Source organism: Balaenoptera acutorostrata, chromosome 14 (assembly GCF_949987535.1).
Source record: "Balaenoptera acutorostrata chromosome 14, mBalAcu1.1, whole genome shotgun sequence".
In the NCBI taxonomy this organism is placed as follows: Eukaryota; Metazoa; Chordata; class Mammalia; order Artiodactyla; family Balaenopteridae; genus Balaenoptera; species Balaenoptera acutorostrata.
In genome coordinates this window covers 52,091,586-52,115,387 of record NC_080077.1, presented here as the reverse complement: position 1 = coordinate 52,115,387, position 23,802 = coordinate 52,091,586, and the positions used below count along the sequence as shown (strand labels likewise).

At 46.2% G+C, this 23,802-nt stretch overlaps 1 protein-coding gene across 3 annotated transcripts in view; it reads left to right on the top strand.

The window, feature by feature from the left end:
• The first annotated feature begins 13,421 nt into the window (after positions 1 to 13,421).
• FOXO3 (forkhead box O3) overlaps positions 13,422 to 23,802 on the top strand; it is a 119,626-nt gene continuing 109,245 nt past the window's right edge. The window contains exons 1-2 of one of the 3 annotated variants that reach the window (XM_057527589.1): positions 13,422 to 13,688; positions 14,788 to 15,540. In XM_057527589.1, coding sequence (XP_057383572.1) covers positions 14,923 to 15,540 — 618 coding nt within the window. In that variant the 5' untranslated portion in view covers positions 13,422 to 13,688; positions 14,788 to 14,922. Of the gene's footprint in view, positions 13,689 to 14,607; positions 15,541 to 15,739; positions 15,865 to 23,802 lie in introns of those variants that run through there. The other 2 variants (XM_057527591.1, XM_057527590.1) reach the window with 2 other exon arrangements.

Below are 23,802 nucleotides of genomic sequence, written 5' to 3'. Positions count from 1 at the left end.
TCTATGTATTGTATCATGTCATCCGCAAACAGTGACAGTTTTACATCTTTGTTTCTGATTTGAATTTCTTTTATTTCTTTTTCTTCTTTGATTGCTGTGGCTAAAACTTCCAAAACTATGTTGAATAATAGTGGTGAGAGTGGGCAACCTTGTCTTGTTCCTGATCTTAGTGGAAATGGTTTCAGTTTTCACCATTGAGACCGATGTTGGCTGTGGGTTTGACATATATGGCCTTTATTATGTTGAGATAAGTTCCCTCTTTGCCCACTTTCTTGAGGGTTTTTATCATAATTGGATGTTGAATTTTGTCGAAAGCTTTTTCTGCATCTATTGAGATGATCATATGGTTTTTCTCCTTCAATTTGTTAAGAATGGTTTATCACATTGATTGATTTGTGTATATTGAAGAATCCTTGCATTCCTGGGATAAACCCCACTTGATCATGGTGTATGATCCTTTTAATGTGCTGTTGGATTCTGTTTGCTAGTATTTTGTTGAGGATTTTTGCATCTATGTTCATCAGTTATATTGGCCTGTAGTTTTCTTTTTTTGTGACGTCTTTGTCTGGTTTTGGTATCAGGGTGATGGTGGCCTCATAGAATGAGTTTGGGAGTGTTCCTCCCTCTGCTATATTTTGGAAGAGTTTGAGAGGATAGGTGTTAGCTCTTCTCTAAATGTTTAATGGAATTTGCCTGTGAAGCCATCTGGTCCTGGGCTTTTGTTTGTTGGAAGATTTTTCACCACAGTTTCAATTTCAGTGCTTGTGATTGGTCTGCTTATATTTTCTATTACTTCCTGGTTCACTCTCAGAAGGTTGTGCTTTTCTAAGAATTTGTCCATTTCTTCCAGGTTGTCCATTTTATTGGCATATAATTGCTTGTAGTAATCTCTCATGATCTTTTGCGTTTCTGCAGTGTCAGTTGTTACTTCTCCTTTTTCATTTCTAATTCTGTTGATTTGAGTCTTTTCCCTTTTATTCTTGTTGAGTCTGGCTAATGGTTTATCACTTTTGTTTATCTTCTCAAAGAACTAGCTTTTAGTTTTATTGATCTTTGCTACTGTTTCCTTCATTTCTTTTTCATTTATTTCTGATCTTTATGATTTCTTTCCATCTGCTAACTTTGGGGTTTTTTTGTTCTTCTTTCTCTAATTGCTTTAGGTGTAAGGTTAGGTTGTTTATTTGAGATGTTTCTTGTTTCTTGAGGTAGGATGGTATTGCTATAAACTTCCCTCTTAGAACTGGTTTTGCTGCATCCCATAGGTTTTGGGTCATCGTGTTTTCATTGTCATTTGTTTCTAGGTATTTTTTGATTTCCTCTTTGATTTCTTCAGTGATCTCTTGGTTATTTAGTAGTGTATTGTTTAGCCTCCATGTGTGTGCATTTGTTACAGTTTTTTTCCTGTAATTGATATCTAGTTTCATCGCATGGTGGTTGGAAAAGATACTTGATACAATTTCATTGTTCTTAAATTTACCAAGGCTTGATTTATGACCCAAGATATGAGCTATCCTGGAGAACGTTCCATGAACACTTGAGAAGAAAGTGTATTCTGTTGTTTTTGGATGGAATGTCCAATAAATATCAATTAAGTCCATCTTGTTTAATGTATCATTTAAAGCTTGTGTTTCCTTATTTATTTTCATTTTGGATGATCTGTCCATTGGTGAAAGTGGGGCGTTAAAGTACCCTACTATTATTGTGTTACTGTTGATTTCCCCTCTTATGGCTCTTAGTATTTGCCTTATGTATTGAAGTGCTCCTATGTTGCATGCATAAATATTTAGAATTGTTATATCCTCTTCTTGGATTGATCCCTTGATCATTATGTAGTGTCCTTCTTTGTCTCTTGTAACATTCTTTATTTTAAAGTCTATATTGTCTGATATGAGAATTGCTACTCCAGCTTTCTTTTTTTTTTTTTTTTTAAAATGGGTGACTTGTTGTGCCTTTTTTTTTTTTTTTTTTTATAGCTACTTTATTTATTTATTTATTTATTTATTTTTGGCTGTGTTGGGTCTTCGGTTCGTGCGAGGGCTTTCTCTAGTTGCGGCAAGTGGGGGCCACTCTTCATCGCGGTGCAGGGACCGCTCTTCATCGCGGTGCGTGGGCCTCTCACTATCGCGGCCCCTCCCGTTGCGGGGCACAGGCTCCAGACGCGCAGGCTCAGTAGTTGTGGCTCACGGGCCCAGCTGCTCCGTGGCATGTGGGATCTTCCCAGACCAGGGCTAGAACCCGTGTCCCCTGCATTAGCAGGCAGATTCTCAACCACTGCGCCACCAGGGAAGCCCTCCAGCTTTCTTTTGATTTCCATTAGCAGGGAATATCTTTTTCCATCCCCTCACTTTCAGTCTGTATGTGTCCCTAGGTCTGAAGTGGGTCTCTTGTAGACAGCATATATACGGGTCTTGTTTCTGTAACCATTCAGCCAGTCTATGTCTTTTGGTGGGAGCATTTAATCCATTTACATTTAAGGTTATTATCGATATGTATGTTCCTATTACCATTTTCTCAGTTGTTTTGGGTTTGTTTTTGTAGGTCCTTTCCTTCTCTTGTGTTTCCTGCCTAGAGAAGTTCCTTTAGCATTTGTTGTGAAGCTGGTTTGGTGGTGCTGAATTCTCTTAGCTTTTGCTTGCCTGTAAAGGTTTAATTTCTCCATCAAATCTGAATGAGATCCTTGCTGGGTAGAGTAATCTTGGTTGTAGGTTTTTCCCTTTCATCACTTTAAATATGTCCTGCCACACCCTTCTAGCTTGCAGAGTTTCTGCTGAGAAATCAGCTGTTAACCTTATGGGGATTCCCTTGTATGTTATTTGTTGCTTTTCCCTTGCTGTTTTTAATATGTTTCCTTTGTATTTAATTTTTGATAGTTTGATTAATATGTGTCTTGGCGTGTTTCTCCTTGGATTTATCCTGCCTGGGACTCTCTGCACTTCCTGGACTTGACTATTTCCTTTCCCATATTAGGGAAGTTTTCAACTATAATCTCTTCAAATATTTTCTCAGTCCCTTTCTTTTTCTCTTCTTCTGGGACCCCTGTAATTCGAATGTTGGTGTGTTTAATGTTGTCCCAGAGGTCTCTGAGACTGTCCTCAATTCTTTTCATTCTTTTTTCTTTATTCTGCTCTGCAGTAGTTATTTCCACTATTTTATCTTCCAGGTTACTTCTCCGTTCTTCTGCCTCAGTTATTCTGCTATTGATTCCTTCTAGAGAATTTTTAATTTCATTTATTGTGTTGTTCATCATTGTTTGTTTGCTCTTTTGTTCTTCTAGGTCCTTGTTAAATGTTTCTTGTATTTTTGCCATTCTATTTCCAAGATTTTGGATCATCTTTATTATCATTACTCTGAATTCTTTTTCAGGTAGACTGCCTATTTCCTCTTCATTTGTTTGGCCTGGTGGGTTTTTACTTTGCTCCTAAATCTGCTGTGTATTTCTCTGTCTTCTCATGTTGCTTAACTTACTGCATTTGCGGTCTCCTTTCCGCAGGCTGCAGTTTCATAGTTCCTGTTGTTTTAGGTGTCTGCCCCCAGTGGGTAAGGTTGGTTCAGTGGGTTATGTAGGCTTCCTGGTGGAGGGGACTGGTGCCTGTGTTCTGGTGGATGAGGCTGGATCTTGTCTTTCTGGTGGGCAGGGCTGCATCTGGTAGTGTGTTTTGGGGTGTCTGTGAACTTAGTATGATTTTAGGCAGCCTCTCTGCTAATGGGTGACATTGTGTTCCTGTCTTGCTAGTTGTTTGACATGGGGTGTCCAGCACTGGAGCTTGCTGGTCGTTGAGTGGAGCTGGTTCTTAGCATTGAGACAGAGGTCTCTGGGAGAGCTCTCGCCAATTGATATTACGTGGCTCTGGGAGGTCTCTGGTGGACCGATGTTCTGAACTCAGCTCTCCCACCTAAGAGGCTCAGGCATGACACCCGGCCAGAGCACCAAGACCCTTTCAGCCACACAGCTCAGAAGAAACGGGAGAAAAAGAAAGAAAGAAAGAATAATATTATTAAAATTAAAAATTAAAAAATATATTATTAAAAATAAAAACATAAAAAAGTAATTAAAAACAAGAAAGAAAGAAGAGAGCAACCAAGTAAACAAATCCACCAATGATATCAAGTGCTAAAAACTATACTAAAAAATAAAGAATAATAATGAAAATAAAAAACAACCAACAGACAGAACCCTAGGACAAATGGTAAAAGCAAAGCTATACAGACAAAGTCACACAAAGAAGCATACACATACACACTCACAAAAAGAGAAAAAAGAGGGAAAAAAATATATATATAAAGGAAGAGAGCCACCAAATCAATAAACAAAGCTACCAATGATAATAAGCTCTAAATACTAAACTAGGATAAACATAAAACCAGAAACAAATTAGATGCAGAAAGCATACCCCAAGTCTACAGTTGCTCCCAAAGTCCACCACCTCAATTTTGGGATGATTCCTTGTCTATTCAGGTATTCCAAAGATGCAAGGTACATCAAGTTGATTGTGGAGGTTTAATCCACTGCTCCTGAGGCTGCTGGGAGAAACTTCCCTTTCTCTTCTTTGTTCACACAGCTCCTGGGGTTCAGCTTTGGATTTGGCCCTGCCTCTGCATGTAGGTCACCTGAGGGCATCTGTTCCCTGCCCAGACATGACAGGATTAAAGTAGCAGCTGATTAGGGGGCTCTGGCTCACTTAAGCCGGAGGGAGGGAGGGGTACAGAATGCTGGGTGAGCCTGCGGCATGACATTGCAAGAGCCTGAGGTGCGCCGTGTGTTCTCTCTGGGAAGTTGTCCCTGGGCCATGGGACCCTGGCAGTGGCGGCTGCACAGGCTCCCGGGAGGGGAGGTGTGGATAGTGACCTGTGCTTGCACACAGGATTCTTGGTGGCTGCAGCAGAAGCCTTAGCGTTTCATGCCCGTCTGTGGGGTCTGCACTGATAGTCGTGGCTCGTGCCCATCTCTGGAGCTCGTTTAGGCGGTGCTCTGAATCCCCTCTCCTCATGCACCCTAAAACAATGGTCTCTTGCCTCTTAGGCAGTTCCAGACTTTTTCCTGGACTCCCTCCCGGCTAGCTGTGGTACACTACCCCCCTTCAGGCTGTCTTCACGCAGCCAACCCCAGTCCTTTCCCTGGGATCTGACCTCCAACGCCCGAGCCTCAGCTCCCAGCCCCCACCTGCCCCGATGGGTGAGCAGACCAGCCTCTCAGGCTGGTGAGTGCTGGTCGGCATCAATCCGCTGTGCGGGAATCTCTCCACTTTGCCTTCTGCACCCCTGTTGCTGCACCCTCCTCTGTGGCTCCAAAGCTTCCCCCCTTCCCACGCACCATCTCCACCAGTGAAGGGGCTTCCTAGTTTGTGGAAACTTTTCCTCCTTCACAGCTCCCTCCCAGAGGTGCAGGTCCCGTCCCTCTTCTTTTGTCTCTGTTTTTTCTTTTTCTTTTGCCCTACCCAGGTATGAGGGGAGTTTCCTGCCTTTTGGGAAGTCTGAGGTCTTCTGCCAGCGTTCAGTAGGTGTTCTGTAGGAGTTGTTCCACATGTAGATGTATTTTTGATGTATTTGTGGGGAGGAAGGTGATCTCCATGTCTTACTCCTCTGCCATCTTGAAGGTCCCCCGAGTTAGGTTGTATTCTATTTTCATTCTTTTACATGTAGCTGTCTAGTTTTCCAAGCACCACTTATTGAAGAGCCTGTCTTTTCTCCATTGTATATTCTTGCCTCCTTTGTTGTAAATTAGGTGCCAATATGTGTGTGGGTTTATCTTTGGGCATTCTATCCTGTACCATTGATCTATATTTCTGTTTTTGTGCCAGTATCATACTGTCTTGATTACTGTAGCTTTGTGGTATAGTTTGAGGTTGGGGAGCCTGATTCCTCCCACTCCATTTTTCCTTCTCAAGATTGCTTTGGCTATTCAGGGTCTTTTGTGTTTCCATATGAATTGTAAAATTTTTTATTCTAATTCTGTGAAGAATGCCATTGGTAGTTTGATAGGGATTGCATTGAATCTGTAGATTTCTTTGGGTAGTATAGTCATTTTCACAATGTTGATTCTTCCAGTCCAAGAACATGGTATATTTCTCCATCTGTTTATGTCATCTTTGATTTCGTTCATCAGTGTTTTATAGTTTTCTGAGTACAAGTCTTTCACCTCCTTAGGCAGGTTTATTCCTAGGGATTTTATTCTTTTTGTTGCAATGGTAAATGGGAGTGTTTCCTTAATTTCTCTTTCAGACTTTTTGCTGTTGGTATATAGGAATGCCAGAGATTTCTGTGCATTAATTTTGTATCCTGCAACCTTACCATATTCATTGATTAGTTCTAGTAGTTTTCTGGTGGCATCTTTAGGATTTTCTATGTATAGTATCATGTCATCGGCAAACAGTGACAGTTTTACTTCTTTTCCAATTTGTATTCCTTTTATTTCTTTTTCTTCTCTGATTGCTGTGGCTAGGTCTTCCAAAACTATGTTGAAAAAGAGTGGCGAGAGTGGACATCCTTGTCTTGTTCCTGATCTTAGTGGAAATGCTTTCAGTTTTTCACCATTGAGTATGATGCTTGCTGTGGGTTTGTCATAGAGGGAACCTACCTCAACATAATAAAGGCCATATCTTCTCTTAACTTTACGATTTCTTTCCTTCTACTAACTTTGGGTTTTGTTTGTTCTTCTTTCTCTAGTTCCTTTAGGTGTAAGGTTAGATTGTTTATTTGAGATTTTTCTTGTTTCTTGAGGTAGGATTGCATTGCTACAAACTTCCCTCTTAGAACTGCTTTTGCTGCATCCCATAGGTTTTGGATCGTCGTGTTTTCATTGTCATTTGTCTCTAGGTATTTTTTGATTTCCTCTGATTTCTCCAGTGATCTCTTTGTTATTTAGTAACGTACTGTTTAGCCTCCATGTGTTTGTGTTTTTTACATTTTTTTCCCTGTAATTTATTTCTAGTCTCATAGCATTGTGGTCAGAAAAGATGCTTGATATGATTTCAATTTTCTTTAATTTACAGAGGCTTGATTTGTGATCCAAAATGTGATCTATCCTGGAGAATGTTCCATGTGCACTTGAGAAGAAAGTGTAATCTGCTCTTTTTGGATTGAATGTCCTATAAATATCAATTAAATCTATCTGGTCTATTGTGTCATTTAAAGCTTGTGTTTCCTTATTAATTTTCTGTCTGGATGATCTGTCCATTGGTGTAAGTGAGGTGTTAAAGTCCCCCACTATTATTGTGTTACTGTCGATTTCCTCTTTTATAGCTGTTAGCAGTTGCGTTATGCATTGATGTGCTCCTATGTTGGGTGCATATATAATTGTTATATCTTCTTCTTGGATTGATCCCTTGATCATTATGTAGTGTCCTTCCTTGTCTCTTGTAACATTCTTTATTTTAAAGTCTATTTTTTCTGATATGAGTATTGCTGCTCAAGCTTTCTTTGATTTCCATATGCATGGAATATCGTTTTCCATCCCCTCATTTTCAGTCTGTATGTGTCCCTAGGTCTGAAGCGGGTCTCTTGTAGACAGCATATATACGGGTCTTGTTTTTGTATCCATTCAGTGAGTCTGTGTCTTTTGGTTCGAGCATTTTATCCATTTACATTTAAGGTAATTATCAATATGTATGTTCTTATTACCATTTTCTTAATTTTGGGGGTTTGTTTTTGCAGGTCCTTTTCTTCTCTTGTGTTTCCCACTTAGAGAAGTTCCTTTAGCATTTGTTGTAGAGCTGGTTTGGTGGTGCTGAATTCTTTTAGTTTTTGCTTGTCTCTCAAGCTTTTGATTTTTCCATCGAATCTGAATGAGATCCTTGCTAGATAGAGTAATCTTGGTTGTAGGTTCTTCCCTTTCATCACTTTAAATATATCATGGCACTCCCTTGTGGCTTGCAGAGTTTCTGCTGAGAAATCATCAGTTAACCTTATGGGAGTTCCCTTGTATGTTATTTGTCATTTTTCCCTTGTTGCTTTTAATAACTTTTCTTTGTCTTGAATTTTTGTCAATTTGATTACTATGTGTCTCGGCCTGTTTCTCCTTGGGTTTGTCCTGCCTGGGACTCTCTGCGCTTCCTGGACTTGGGTGGCTAATTCCTTTCCCATGTTAGGGAAGTTTTCGACTATAATCTCTTCAAATATTTTCCTCGGGTCCTTTCTCTCTCTCTTCTCCTTGTGGGTCCCCTATAATGCGAATGTTGGTGCATTTATTGTTGTCCCAGAGGTCTCTTAGGCTGTCTTCATATCTTTTCATTCTTTTTTCTTTGTTCTGTTCCAAGGCAGTGAATTCCACCATTCTGTCTTCCAGGTCACTTATCCGTTCTTCTTCCTCAGTTATTCTGGTATTGATTCCTTCTAGTGTAGTTTTCATTTCAGTTATTGTATGGTTCATCTCTGTTTGTTTGTTCTTTAATTCTTCTAGGTGTTTGTTCTTTAATTCTTCTAGGTGTTTGTTTTTTTTTTTTAAAGGAGGAGGCCATTTATTTATTTATGGCTGTGTTGGGTCTTCGTTGCTGTGTGTTGGCTTTGTCTAGTTGCGACGAGCGGGAGCTATTCTTTGTTGAGGTGCGTGGGCTTCTCATTGCGGTGCCTTCTTTTGTTGTGGAGCACAGGCTCTAGGTACGAGGGCTTCAGTAGTTGTGGTGTGCAGGCTCAGTAGTTATGGCACATGGGCTTAGTTGCTCCGTGACATACGGGATCTTCCTGGACCAAGGCTGGAACCCGTGTCCCCTGCATTGGCAGGCGGATTCTTAACTACTGTGCCACCAGGGAAGTCCCTAGGTCTTTGTTAAAGATTTCTTGCATCTTCTCGAACTCTGCCTCCATTCTTTTTCTGAGGTCCTGGATCATCTTCACTATCATTATTCTGAATTCTTTTCTGGAAGGTTGCCTATCTCCACTTCATTTAGTTGTTTTTCTGGGGTTTTAGCTTGTTCCTTCACCTGGTGCATAGTTCTCTGCCTTTTCATTTTGTCTGTCTTTCTGTGAATGTGGGTTTGTGTAATGCCACAGCCTGCAGGATTGTAGTTCTTCTTTTTCTGCTGTCTGCCCTCTGGTGGATGAGGCTCTCTGAGAGGCTTGTGCAAGCTTCCGGATGGGAGGGACTGGTGGTGTGTAGAGCTGGGTAGGCAGCTCTGGTAGGCAGAGCTCAGTAAAACTTTAATGTTTGTCTGCTGATGGGTGGGGCTAAGTTCCCTCCAGTTGGTTGTTTGGCCTGAGGTGACCCAGCACTGGAGGCTACAGGCTCTTTGGTGGGGCTAATGGCAGACTCCAGGAGGACTCACACCAATGGGTACTTCCCATAACTTCTGCTGCCAGTGTCATTGTCCCCGTGGTGAGCCACAGCCACCACCCACCTCTGCAGGAGACCTTCCAACACTAGCAGGTAGGCCCGGCTCAGTCTCCTACAGGGTCACTGCTCCTTCCCCCTGGGTCCTGATGAGCACACTACTTTGTGTGTGCCCTCCAAGAGTGGAGTCTCTGTTTCCCCCAGTCCTGTCAAAGTCCTGCAATCAAATCCTGCTAGCCTTCAAAGTCTGATTCTCTGGGAATTCCTCCTCCTGTTGCCAGACCCCCAGGTTGGGAAGCCTGACATGGGGCTCAGAATCTTCACTCCAGTGGGTGGATTTCTGTGCTATAAGTGTTCTACAGTTTGTGAGTCACCCACCCAGCAGTTATGGGATTTGATTTTATTGTGATTGTGCCCCTCCTACTGTCTCATTGCAGCTTCTCCTTTGTCTTTTGATGTTGGGTATCTTTTTTTGGTGAGTTCCAGTGTCTTCCTGTCAATGATTGTTCAGCATTTAGTTGTGATTCCAGTGCTCTAACATGGCACTGCTTCTGGTCAAAGAAATAATTTCACATTCCAGAGGCTGGGAAATCCAAGATCAAGTTTCCAATAGGATTTGGTTTCTGGTGAGAACTCTTTTCCTGGCTTGCAGATAGCCACCTTCTCACTGTGTCCTCACATAGTGGAGAGATATCTAATGTCTCTTCCTGTTTTATAAGGATAACAGTTTTAGCAGATTACTTAGCTTCTTCAGGTAAAATTTTTTTTAAAAATGTTTGTTCCTCCAGTGACTGAATTTACAAAATGGAGTGGACAGTTACCACCTTAAATCATTGTAGAAATAAACACGGTATGATAAGTAGGGAAAATTTTGATAAAAAATTCTACTGCAAAGGTAATGCTGGCACTCTTTCCTAATCAACAACCATAACTTATTCAGCTTTCCTATACTAAACACTTGGGTGAAGAAATGAAGGACCAAGGAAGCCTTCAAGAAGAAAGCAAAGGTCAAAGCAATTTCAGGCTAAAAGGGAACAATCACTCTGAGTTTTCAAAGGCTTGCCTATAGGGACACATTACAAGTGTTAATTCTTTGGGTAAGATTCACATTTACCAGACTGAATGTTTATAGTCACTGCCATTTGAAGTTTTGATCCTCAACTCATTAGAAAATTACCCAACACTGTATGTATGACCTCTTGTATTTGTCTTGTACTGCTTTTAAGCTCTTGAAATACTGAACTTTTAAACGTTTCATCCCCCTAAGACTGTAAAGCTTTTTGAGGGAAAGAGCTTTATTATGTCCCTACCCCTGTTAATCACCAAGAGGGTCACAATGAGCTCAATTAATCTACTGAATCTTTTAACTCTTTCATTTTTTTTGGAATGCCCTTGGGATATGCATTCTGTAAATGGACACTCAACATGTTTATAGTGAAAATATAATGGCTGAGAGCCTGGCCAGTGTAAACACATTCTTTCTACGTCTTAATGACAAAGGATTGCTTAGATTTAGAGAAGAAAAAGGGTGATTTCTTTTACAGTGTGTTAAAGTATTAAAAAGAAGCAACTGAAAGTTCTTTGGATTTTATGCTCTACCACAGTGCAAAGCCCTGGGTAATCTGGTCTCCTGGTTCTTCGTGCAAAGCAGAAAATCAGACTCAGTGTAACAAATTCTACTCAGCCTTGGGCACTTGAAGCTGAGAGCTGTGATCGTACATCATCTTCCACACTGCCAGCTTATAAACGAAATGCAAACTCTGGGCTTCTCAGCGGGGCAGGCACACAACGAGAGGAGCGGGGCCGCACGCAGAGGGGTCAAGCCCAGGAAGCAGTCAGAGACCTCTACCCCAGACCTCCCCCTCCGCAGACAACCCGAAGTAGAAGCGCAGTTGTACGTGGGCAGAGATGTGTGCCCAAGAGACGGGCACAGATGGACCGGGGACATTAGGAGCAAGGGAGCAAGGACACAAACCACGAAGGGTGATGGGAATCCACCTCGTGGACGGTATTTTGTGCCAGTGAGTGTGTGAACGTGTGAAATCTACTCCAGAACGGGTGGCCGCGGAGCCCGGCCTGGCGCGGCCTCCAAGGCGAAAAGAAAGAGGTGGCTTTGTCCCCGGGATGTGAATGAGGGAGCCGAGGCCGAGCTTACAAAAGGCAGCGTTCCGCGGCGAGAACACTTGTCTCGGTAGGGGCTTGGACAGCGCGCGAAACTCGCAATCAGGCTCCCGGCCGGAGCGGCCGGCTGTACAAGATGCCCGCAGTGGGGACAGCCTTGTTGGCCCCTGAGCTTCGCTCGTAGAGGCCGTGACGTGAGCCCCGCCGCGTCCCCCAGCCGGCGCGGGCGGCCCCACGCGCCCGCCACTCGGCTGAGCTGCCAACACAATATTCCGTTTAAAAATAACACCCACGTGCGCTGGTAAACAAGCGCGCGCTACCGCTGGTGCCGCGCGCTCATGACGAGCCTGTAAGGCGCGCCCGCGCGCGCGCCCGCCCTTCTCCCGCACGTGTCTGCCGGCTCCGCCCGAGCTGCGCTAGCGCGGCCCAGTCTCCGCCCCTTCGGCGGGCCGCGCACCGCCCAGGAGCCCCGAGACCGGCCGCTGCCGGGCCCTAGCGCCCCCCGTGTTACCAGGCGTGCCCCGCAGAATGCTCTCCAACTTTCCTCCCCTGATGCCACCTCATCGAGACTGGACACATCGTCTCAGGTCTGCTCCTTCCCTCCCCTCCCCGGTCCTCTCATGTCCCTCTCCTTTTCACTCTCCCTCCCATCAGTGCGCGGAGGATTGGCTTCTGGTTCGCCCTCTCTCTATCCTCTCCTTCCTTCCTTCGAATTTTACTCGATTGTTTATTATTTGCTGGGGGGCGGAGGCGGGGGGCGGAGAGGGGCGTCTGGGGCCTGGTGACGGGTGGCCGCGGCCAGTCAGCGCGCGGCGTGGCTTGACGAGTAAGCGGCGCGGCTTGACGAGTAAGCGGCGCAGCGAATGGCGACGCGGCGCAGAGATCCCGGGTCACGCGCTTGTGGATACAATGACATCATCTGTTTGTACGCGTCGAACTAGCTTGGTGCAGGGGCGGGGCCGCGCGTCACTTGAGTGACGGGTCCTGCGCAAAGCCCGGAGCCTGGAGTCGGCCGGGTGGGCGGATTCCTGGGTATGCTGGGTTGGACCTTTTTGTGTACGGGGTTGTTGCGGAGTCCGCTTTGGGCTCCAAGATATTTCTAGTGACTTGGAAGGATTTGGGGGGTGGGGGCGGGGAAAGATATTTATAAACCAAAGCGGATAGAATTTTGGTGTGCGTGTCGCATGTATTGCATTCTTAGTGCACAAATGAACGACTTTGGGTACTGATCGTAGGATAAGGACTTGTGAAGATATTTTTCTAAACCTAAAGGAGTACTTTTCTTTTAAAAAGTAAAAAATGCACAATTAGGTGTTTTGCCGTCATTTAAAAATTAGACTCATTATTTCCCATTCACAGTTGTTCAAAATTTGTTCTTGCATTTAGGAATGTGGAATAATCTGCTTTTCTCCCGAGTTACACTTCTCCCCTCGTTTGCCGTGAAATTCACGAAATGTGAAACATGATTGCGGTCAAGCGTCCTAGGTTAGTGCAAACCTCTTGGTGCCTGATCAAATCTGAGGGCATTGGTTTATCGAAGTCCTGAGGGCACCAACATCTTCGCTTGCCAGTATTTTCACGCTGAGGTAACCCTTGCCATCTGCGGTCAGCATCTTATCTCGGGTGTTACCTGGTGTCGGGTTCTAATGGGGAACCGGACACCAGGGCGGGCGCAGAGCCTGGCGGAGGGACGCGCTAGCTGGGGACCCCCCCGGTGCCAGGCGCCCTGCTCCGAGTCAGGGAGGCCACGCGACTGCGCTGGTGGAGGGTTTGGGGCTCTGCGGGCCCCCCCCCCCTTCTCCTGGGCCAGCGCCGCGCTTTGTTGTCGTTGAGGCTCGCGGGAGAGAGGAGGAGCCCGGCGGGGACCGCTGCTGGAGCCTACGGAGTCCCGACCTCCGGCGCGCGGTCTCACACCCAAGCCCGCGGCTCCGCGGGGCCGGGTCGCGCAGGCGCGCGCGCACACAGACACGCGCGCACACACACGCACACCAGCACACCCGGGCCCGCCGCCCAGCCCTCCCCCTGGGCGGGGACCCGCCCGCCCGCCCGCCGTCAGCTTAGGTTGAGGCACCCTGCGTGTGTCTATAACTTTGTGCTGCTGCCGCGGCCGCCCTGCTCGTGGAAGGGAGGAGGAGGAATGTGGAAGGCAGCAGCGCGCAGGCTGACAGGCGGTTCTTCAGGCGGGCTGCGGCGGCGGCCGGAGCGCCTCTTCTTGGCCGAGGTTGCGCGCCCCCTCCTCGCCCTGCCCCGGCCCCGCGCGGGATTGTGAGTCCTCCCCCCTCGTCCCTGAAGGGAAGGAACCCAGGTAGGCGCCGGAGCTGTGCAGCGGGTCGGCCGCCTTCCCGGTGACTCCGGATCTGCTTCTGAGCTGGGCCAGGCGCTTCCCTTTTCCCTCCCCGTGACTCGGTGTGCGCGCCCCTCTTCTCTCCCGCTAGTGTTTTTAAAGGACTTGAGTGAAGGGGGGAAACTGTCAAGATGGCAGCAGCGGGAGCAAGGAGGTGATGAACGTGCTGGTCCGGGTTTTCTGGCGGCCCGGGAGACTTGGTGCTTCCTGACCTGTTGGAAGATTGACGTTCCGACTTGCCCCCTCCTCTCGCTCTTTACAGGGAAGGGGGTGGAGTACACGACGCCCGCGAGAAAATAAACCACACAAACCCCCAAAGTGGCCGCTGCTGCTCGGCTCGACCCTTTGCGAATACCCGCCGAGCTGCTTGCCTCCCTTCTTCTCTCTTTCTTTTTTTTCTGGAAGTGACAAGGGCCCGTTTGCTCTCGGACCCACGTTCACTCTCTCAGCCCGCGGGCGAAGAGGGGAGAAGGGAGCTGCCCGCGCCTTCCCCGGGCTTGGGCCCTCCGCTAGGAGGGGGGTGGCAGGGGGGGCGCGGAGGCGGCAGGGCCAGGGACTGGGAGAAGAGCCGAAGACGCCACAGACTTTGGCGGCGTCGCCGCGGGAAGCACTTGAGCGAGCCGTAGCGAAACATAAACAAACGCACGCCCGCCCAGACTCGGGCTCCGACCGCGGCTGGGTTGCGCCAGCTCGGGCTGCTGCCCGCTTTAAAGGCGCGGCCCGCGCCCCTCCCCCTTCTTCCGCGCCCCTCCCCCTTCTTCCCCGCCCCGCCACCTAGCCCAGGAGAGACCTGCAGCTTCCGCGGCGGCGGCGGGGGAGTGGGGAGTGCCCCGTGAGAGTCCGTCCGTTCGCTCCAGTCTCCCCAGCGGCCTGGTAGGGGGGCCGCGTCTGCTGCGCCGGGTCCGCGGGACGCACGTCTCCAGGTCTGCCTGCTCCTGGGAGGCGGGTGCGGTGCGATCGGGAAGCGGTGGCCGCGGCGGCGGCGGCGGCGGGCGAGGACTCGCCGAGGACTGGGCTCCAGCCCGGGATAACCAACTATTCTTCTCTCGTGCTTCCCCAGGCGGCGGCAGTAGCGGCGACGGCGGCGCCCGGGAGCCCGAGCCTTCGCGGCGCCCCCGTCCCTCCCCCGCCGCACCCCGCCCCGGCGCGAGAGGAGAGCGCGAGAGCCCGAGCCGCGGGCGGGCGGGCGGCGAAGATGGCAGAGGCGCCGGCCTCCCCGGCCCCGCTCTCTCCGCTCGAAGTGGAGCTGGACCCGGAGTTCGAGCCCCAAAGCCGGCCGCGCTCCTGTACGTGGCCCCTGCAGAGGCCGGAGCTCCAGGGGAGCCCGGCCAAGCCCTCGGGGGAAGCGGTCGCTGACTCCATGATCCCCGAGGAGGAGGACGATGAAGACGACGAGGACGGCGGCGGTAGGGCCGGCTCGGCCATGGCGATCGGCGGCGGCGCGGGCGGCCCGCTGGGCTCTGGACTGCTCCTGGAGGACTCGGCTCGGCTGCTAGCTCCCGGAGGGCAGGACCCCGGGTCCGGGCCAGCCCCCGCGGTGGGCGCGCTGAGCGGGGGGACGCAGACGCCGCTGCAGCCTCAGCAGACACTGCCACCGCCGCAGCCGGGGGCGGCTGGGGGCTCCGGGCAGCCGAGGAAATGTTCATCGCGGCGGAACGCCTGGGGGAACTTGTCATACGCCGACCTGATCACTCGCGCCATCGAGAGCTCCCCGGACAAACGGCTCACTCTGTCCCAGATCTACGAGTGGATGGTGCGCTGCGTGCCCTACTTCAAGGATAAGGGCGACAGCAACAGCTCTGCCGGCTGGAAGGTGCGTACCCACCTGGGGCGGGCGGCCAGACCCGCCGGGCCTCCTGCGCATTGCGAGACGCGCCTTCGATTCGTCGGAGCGCGCCTGCGGGCGCCGGGGAGAGGGGTTGGCAGGGAGAGCCTCCGCTGTGAGGCTTTGGGGGTTCTGTGTGACCCCGGAGGAGGGGAACCCGGGGATGGCCGCGCAGGCGGCGGGAGGGGGAGAGGAGGCTCCTGGGGAAGCGTCGGGCATGGCCAGGTGAGGAGAGGGCGCGAGGGACGCCGGCGAGGGAAGGACAGACGGACAGGAGTGCATTTGCCGGATTCCTGGGTCATCGCAGAGGAGGTAGGTCCTCGGCCAACTTTGGAGTCGATTTCCCGGTAGTGGGTGCACGCGAGGCCGCTGCGGGTGGAGTGAGGGGACGTGTTTGGGAGTCGGTGCCCGGAGGTGAGGTTGGATGTGTGGTTTCCAGTTGGTCGCAGGAGTATGGTGTGTTGTGACTAGCTGGATGAGAACCCTTGTGTCCAAGTTTCGGGCTTGTGGGTGTTAATTCCCACAGGCATATCGATCCCATGGCAAAAAGCAGTGGTTGTAAACCTTTTCCTGGCCGGTTCTCTTTCCTTGCCTGTGTTGACACCTGTATTCCTCAGAGATGTCTCAACAGCAAACCTGCCTCGGAGTAGCCTCTGAGATGATTTGGGACCTGGAACGGGCCAGCCCTGCCACCTCGACAGGGACTAGCCGCACCTGCTGCTTCCCCACTGAGGCCTGGACTCTGGCCCTGTCTGAGGCATGGGCTCCAGGTGTGGAGGACCGGGGCCTGGCGCTTCACCTAAGCCTTTGGGAGGGAGGTTTGCTGGCAGGGCTGGACTGTAATGGCTTCTACCTATTATTATAAGTGAACCTGAAGAGAGGCTCTCTACTGCTCCTTTTCTGCCTCTTGGGGCACTGGACACGTGGTAAGGAGAGAGGTGTGGAAAGGCCTATGATGTAATGACTTCCTGCAGTTGGGCATCCAAAGAGATTAACTCCTGTGCCCCTGCTGGGCTGCTGATACCCAGCTGCTTTGCTCTTGCACCTCATCCTCCTGGTCCCGTCTCCTAAGATATGAATGTGTACCAGGCAAAAGAGAGCCCTGTGCCTTGTGCAGTTGGAGATACATATCATTTGTCAGTTGCTTCTATTAACAAGTTAGCCTTTTTTTTTTTTTTTTTTTAAATTAAAGAGGTAGTTGCTTTCTCTTTCTGTCCTTTCCTTCGTTGTCTTTGGGGAGCCCTGTACTTCCTGGATTCCAGTGGGTGTGTAAAATAAGAATAATTTGACCTTAGGCGGAGAACTGAAACACTTTAGAAGAGTCAGTGTATGAAAAAGCTAAAGAATTTAGTGTTATTGACTTTTAATTTGCTTTAAAAAAATCTTGCAAAGTGCCTTTAAAATTTTTTTTTTATGGCTAGTATTGGGAAGGGCTAGTTTAGATACTTTAAAAGGAAAACGTATGCTTTGATATTATTCCACAAATCTATCTCATCCTTGAACAAATGCTGATATTATGAATCTTACATTTGACTTAATTTTATTGCTTTGCAAAGGAATATGAGTTGTGTGATATGAGGGATATTTATGAAACAGATGAGAGTTTCATTTCAAAACAGTGCTAATGTGATACCTTTAAAAATTGAGTTTCCAAGTGGATAGTAAGGGTTAATCTCAATGTTCAGTGTTAGGAAGGGGTGAATTTCTGGGATCTAAGAAGATGGATTTTGGGGGGTGGTGGGATATTTTCCAAATTTCTCACACTTGAAATTTAGTCCTACATATTTTGAATTTGGTGCAGAAAATCTATTAGTTAAAAGTTAGCTTTAAGTTAGTTAAAAAGTTAACATAGGAAGGGTTTTTACCTTTCTTATTATTTTTAAGATTATGAAGGTAATTTAAACTGCACAAATAATGTTTCTTGCATCGTGTTTATAGTTAAAGATAATACCAGTTTATAGTATTTGAATTTTTTATAGTATCTGAATTTAAGATTTGTGTGAGAAAGTGGTATTACCAAAAGTAGCCATGAGTTGAGACTGGATTAATTATGTTTTCATGTAGCTTGCAGGATTTGCAATAGAGATTTTGGACCTAGTCATAAACTTTGTGGTTTTATGTCCTAACTATTTTTGGTCTCATGGTTTCTTTTTTCCTTCTCTGTTATCTCATCTTTCTTTAACTAAGATCTTATGAAATACTGTGAATTGAAACTGCCCAGCCCTAATATGTTTAATACAGGTCACATATTCTATGAGTATTTTTACTTGAAAATTTTACACCAATTTCATTTCTGAGTATCACACGAAAACTAATCCTTGAAGACTATAGGGATATAATTTAGTTGAAGAGTTTTTGTAAGATGACCTTTATCAAAAGATGCAGCCATGCAGGAACTTCCAAATCTTTGATGATGGAGAATGCCCTTTGAAACTGGGGCTGCTGGTTTCACATTCCGATTATGACTAATAGCCAAGCTTTTTTGTGCTTGTGGTTTAGTGGGGGGTGGAAGAAGAGGGACAAGGGAGAGGTCAGGAGCTAATTGTGACCCATTTCCATGCATCCGAGTTTCAGGAGTTGATTTCTATCATGATTAGTCATTTTGGAAGCATGCATGTGCATTTAAACCACACTACTTTCATTCTGAGTTATGCATGAAGGTTTTTAACTTCTAAAAATGTCTAGAATTCAGGTTAACCTCTCCTAGTCATGTGTACACATAGGCATAATATGCAGGGTCTAGGCCTTACTTCTTTTGTAGCTTTTTGGGCTATTGTATTATGAGATCTTGTAACCAGAATTATCACTCTAAGATCATAGACTGAATTAGAAAAGAGGACTTAGAGATCAGAATTGAGACCAGTGGCTCAAAATCCTGGTTGCATGTTAGAATTACCTGGGAGCTTTTAAAAAATACCAGTGCCCAGAGAACCTGATTTAACTGGGCTGATGTGTGGGCATTGGTTGGTGGGGTTGTTTTAGTTTTATTTTGAAGTTTCTCAGGTGATTTTAATGTACAGCTAGGATGAAGTTTGCAGATCTCCTTCAACCCCCTTATTTTATAGGTGAAGAACCTGATTCTTCAAGTTAATCACTTTTCTAAGGTCACACAGCTAGTTAGTACAGAGGTAGTTAGTAGCCGTGGTTCTAGAGATCTTTTTTACACTGTTTTTCTCTTTAAATTGATTCTTTTTAAAGGTTATTTATTAAATACTGAGTAGTCTTATGTAAGTAGAAGTTGTTTTCCTGAAAAGCATATTTGCCTCTCAATCTAAAAAATCTTGGTTATTGTTTCAGCATTGGAAGATGGATGATTATTGATGGAGGATGAGTGAGTGCACAGTGTTTTTAAAGCTGTCTGGTGCCTATCAGGATGGATACTTAGGAACTATGAAGTGACGAAGGAGGCAAAAAAGAGAGCATTTTAACAAAAGGAGGAAGCTCTTGGTTAACTGAAGTTTGTCGGATGCAAACTGTGCCAGGGAGAAAGGTGATGGCTATCTTGCAGGTTCCCTTACCTCGGGCATGAAAGTAGAAATGAATAATCAGATGTGGTTAAGAGGGGGAAAGGTTACATTTCCTTTAATTCAGATTCAGCTCACTTGCATCGCACCTGTAATTGAGCTGGTGAGTTGTCTGTTTCCTCCTGTCTCAGGCAGACCTCTAGGACTCCAGGGTTTACCTGGTAAGGCCCATTTATTACTGATTGTCCTGCACACGTCCACACATCTGTGGTTCCCATGGGTCAGGGCACAGTCACGTTAGGCAGCCATGAGTTTCTGTGGTGGTTCCTACAGTTTCATAAATGTAAGATACTATGTGAGGACTTCTGCTGCTGCTGCAGAGGATGATTCTTCAAGAGACCGAGTCTTCCTGCATGTGAGAATGTGTCCTCTCACCAGTTCTTACCAAGGTTGAAAGATGAGGGCTGACCTGCCACATAAAGCTTGCTCACGTCCTCACTGTTCTAGCTTTTTAGATGAACACACCCAATTCCTTTTCAACATACTGTGTTTTAAAAATGTTATTTTAACTGCAACTTTGATGTTTAAAAATATTTTTAACAATTTCAAAATGACAAACTCATAATAATTCCATATTGGCCTCTAATTTTGACCTCAGTCACCTTCTGGAGTAAAGGGCCAGTTACGGTCGTGCCATGTATGAGGAATCTGTCTGCAGCTTGGCCCCTGTTGCTAAAATGCTGTTTTGTAATTTCCTTTGGCAGTACTGTCTTCGTCAGTGATTCTCAACTAACATACTTCCTCTTTCTACAGCAGCAGTACACCAGGGGGACTGTTTTTCTTCTTTTTCAAAGCTGTGTCATCGACCTGTGAGGTGAAGAAATTGGCCCTTTTAGACTTTGATCGGTGAGCCCCGTGTAGCAGAGAGACTCTTTTAAAAAGAAGCTGTTTGTTTTGATATGTTTATCTCCTTCTTCGAAAATGAAATGAAACTATGCAGACTTATTTTTAGGAGTTTTTAGGAGGATTCTATTTTAAGAGAATGACACCATAGAAGAACATCTTGTAGTTAAACTTTTTAATACTCTAATTGTGATGCTTACTTAAAACCTGCAAGGTATTTTTATTTGGAAAAGTAATGAAGAAGCCTTGTCCCACTAAAAAATCATTTACTTGATTTTCAGAAAGTTTAGCAGACACCATTCATCCAAAGATCTTTATAAAAATGCAAAGATAAGACTTTCTAGGCCAGTGCCTTCTGGGGAGGTACCCAAATTACCCATTGCTGATCAGATTCCAGATTCCCTGGGCTGGAGAGAATATGGAATTTATTTTGTTTTCATACTCATTCATCTTGTCTGTAAGGAACAGACTTGCTCCTATTTTTGACTCATTTTTCTCCTCACCGTTTCCTGCATCACAAATGGAGGAGCCCTGAAGACCACTTTGGCTTTTTGCTGCTATAGAAGGAGCTGGGGATGACACATATGTAGGTGGGTTAGTATCAGTGGATGATACAGCTGGCGTACAGTAAGTGAGTAAAAGATTGGAAAGAGAAAACCTTTTTACCCGTTTGCATTTCATGCCATTTGATTCATTCAGCAAGTATGTATCAACAGCATACAGTGTGCAGGGCGGTCTGCCGGGCCCAGGGATGTAGTGGTAGCACAAGGCAGATAAGGTTCCAGTTCATAGGAGTTCGTATTCTCTTGGGGGAAGACAGAAAATAGACATGCAAATCTGTGCTCTGTAAACTTGTCCCTTCTCTTTGCCTTTTTTCCCCTCTGTACTTCTACTTTCCTTAGTGCTTCGGCTCTCTACAGAGAAGTTACCAGCAAACGGCAAAGTCGAAGTTGAGCTGTGGCTTGGAGCTGGCTTTTAGCTCTCTGCAGATCATCTTCAGCTTGCCTTAGAGATGCAAGGCCACTGTCACATGGCTCCTGCAGTTTGGGTTTGTTTGGGAGAAGCTGGGGCCTTCCCAGGCCCACCCGGATTAGAGCATGCCTGTGGCCCTGGACTAATCTGGGGTCCCCAATTCTGTCTCGTGGGGCTGTGGTATAGGACCGGCCTCTCGGAGTAGATGTGGAGCCTTGATGTAGTCGAATCATCTGTATTGCTTCTTGCCTCAAATTCAGAACTAAACGAAGTCTTAAAAATCCTCTAACTACTTAATTTTGCAAGTGAGGAAACAGGCCAGGAGCATGTGAGGGACTACCTCAGGGACCCACAGCTAGCAGGGGTGGAGTTAAGAGTGTCTGTGTGAACTGAACCCAGGGCACAAGTGTTCTGTAATATCTGTTACTAACCATTGTGGTTTCACAGCTGTTCGAGTCATCTCCATTTCTGCAAACTCTTACTTCATTTTCTCTCCTCTGCTTCCCCTCCCCCATCCTCTAGGCTGGCTGGCAGGACAGTAGCTGTGTTTCTCTTTTTGCATTCTGCATCAGCACTCTCCGCTCACCTTGCTGGAAAAACCTACTCTCTCAACCCCACCCTACCCTGCCCACCCTCTGACTCCTGTCTGTTCCTTTTGCCATTTTTCTGTGACTCCTGTATATTCTCAACTACAGTGTAAAAGCCTTGAAAGCAAGGAAGGTGTCTAACAGACAGAAGCATTTCTGATGCTGGGATCTGCTCTTGGGATCATTACGTCCTCAGCCCGTGAGCTTAGCCTTGTTCTGGGACAGTGACACTGAAAGGGGATGACGTGACTCAGGAGTGGGGTGACGTCATGTGTAGAGTCTTTTGGATGCTTGTAGCCATGAAGGTGGCCCAGACCTCCTAGCGTTGGTGTCGATATGATGTAGTGTAATTATGAAATGATGCTCTGCTATCTAAGGCATTTCTTGTAGTGTCTTATTTCTGCAGTTCTAGTGTAGAGGTCCTTGAAAACTTCATCAGTGCCAGTCACTACCCATCACAGAAACTGAGGGAAACCTGATCTTCGGATGACTTTTCCTTAAGAGAAGGTTGAAATCAAGTCTTCCCTGTGTGTGTGGACCCCACTTTATGCAGCATCAATATGACTGTCTAGAAAGAGTCACCATGGCATTGTTCAGCCTAAAACGTATATACTTATCCACTATAGGAGCAGAGCTGTGGTGTAAAACTAAGTTGTCCATAATGTTCTGCATTTGGGGGTATAAATCCTAGATGTACGTGAAGTTTTTTATTTATGGATTGGAAAATAGAAGTCACATATGAAGGAAGGAGAGAGAGCGAGCAGTCTGAGCTGGACCTTTCCAGGGCTAGTGTGCAACTCTTCCGAAGCAGTTTTCTGAATAGGTGGTTCAAATAGTGATTATCATAGGAGATCCCGATTCTGATCGCATCACTGCCCAGACAGGCTCAGCATCTAACCATTTTATTCTTGACTGAACAACTTTCATTTCTCAGTATTGCAGTTTCCCCAGTTGGAAAAAGAAGTATAATAGCAAGCATCCATAGAATATTGTGATGTATCACTCCTTCCCGGTGAAACACAAATGTATAATTAGAGTATGTTTCAAGCTGGGCTTTTTTTTTTTTCACCCAAGAGTGTGCATTTTCACTTGGACCTTTTTTTGTGGTTTTAATCTTGAGGCTTTTTCTCTGGAGTGTGTTAGTCCCTACTATGGGATAACATTACAAAGTGAAGTAGACTTAAGTTCTCTGGTGGCCTGTGGTACCTGCACTAATTTGCTACTTCTATAATTGTCTGTGGTGAAGAAGCCAGGTTATCTTCTGGGGGCTCACCATGCCTGGGTGTCCAGATGCACCCCTGGCCTGCAGTGGAGAGGTGAGCTTAGAGCAAGGAAAGCTGTGGCATGCTTGTGGGGCAAAGCCAAGGTCAGAAGTGGCCCCTGCCACACGCAGATAAGCAAATGCATTAGCTTTCCTCTGGAGTGAACCCGTAATAAACCCAACAGATGCCTTTGGCAGTTTTCAGTATGTGTTTTGTAATTTCTTATTTATTTCTTCGAAGACTTTTGCGTGTGTATGTGTGGGAGAATCCACATCATATTTTTCCTTGTGTTTTGGATGTCTAGTGAAATTAATAACTTGGCTCCTGAAACCATTGAGAATTTTCTTTAAATTTAGAGCCAGCAGAGGGAGTACCCAAGTCTTTAAACTGATCTCAAGTTTTTTTTCCCCACACAGCTAAAATAATACCTTGGTTAAAAACAACAAAAAAAAGAACTCTAAAGTGCTTCCATGTAGGCTTATGTCATTGTTAGAAAAGGATAATTTGGAGGATGGAGTGTTTAAAAACCCAAGGTAACTTTTTTAAAAGGAAACTTTGGTCTTCTAAGACCCATGGTCCAATTCTCATCCCCAAATAGTTAAATGAAAGCGTTTTTCACTGAAAAATGTCTTCCCCTGGCTTACATCTTTTTACTACTCCACTCTTGATAATATATGTGAATGTTCATCTATACCTGATACCAAACTTCACAGTATGTCAAGTGTCTGGGTCAGTGGATGGTTCTGTGTTTAGTGCTCTTTTGATTGAGACTTTTGATATTTTCCAAGATTTCATTTTCCTGTGGGTGAGAGAAAGGTGAAAGCTACATTATTCCCAATTCAAATTTAGTAGTTATGGATCCACTGGAGATGATAACTTTGACATTTTTATCATCTAAAGTTCTGTAGTTCTGTGAAGCTGTAATTTGTCATCTCCCTCCACTTTGCCCCATATTTTGGTGGTGGTGGTTTATTTTCATTTGGCAGCTGTTCTGGGTTGAATAGTATCCCCCCCCCCCCAAATTCATGTCCACCTGGAACCTCAGAATGTAACCTTGTTTGG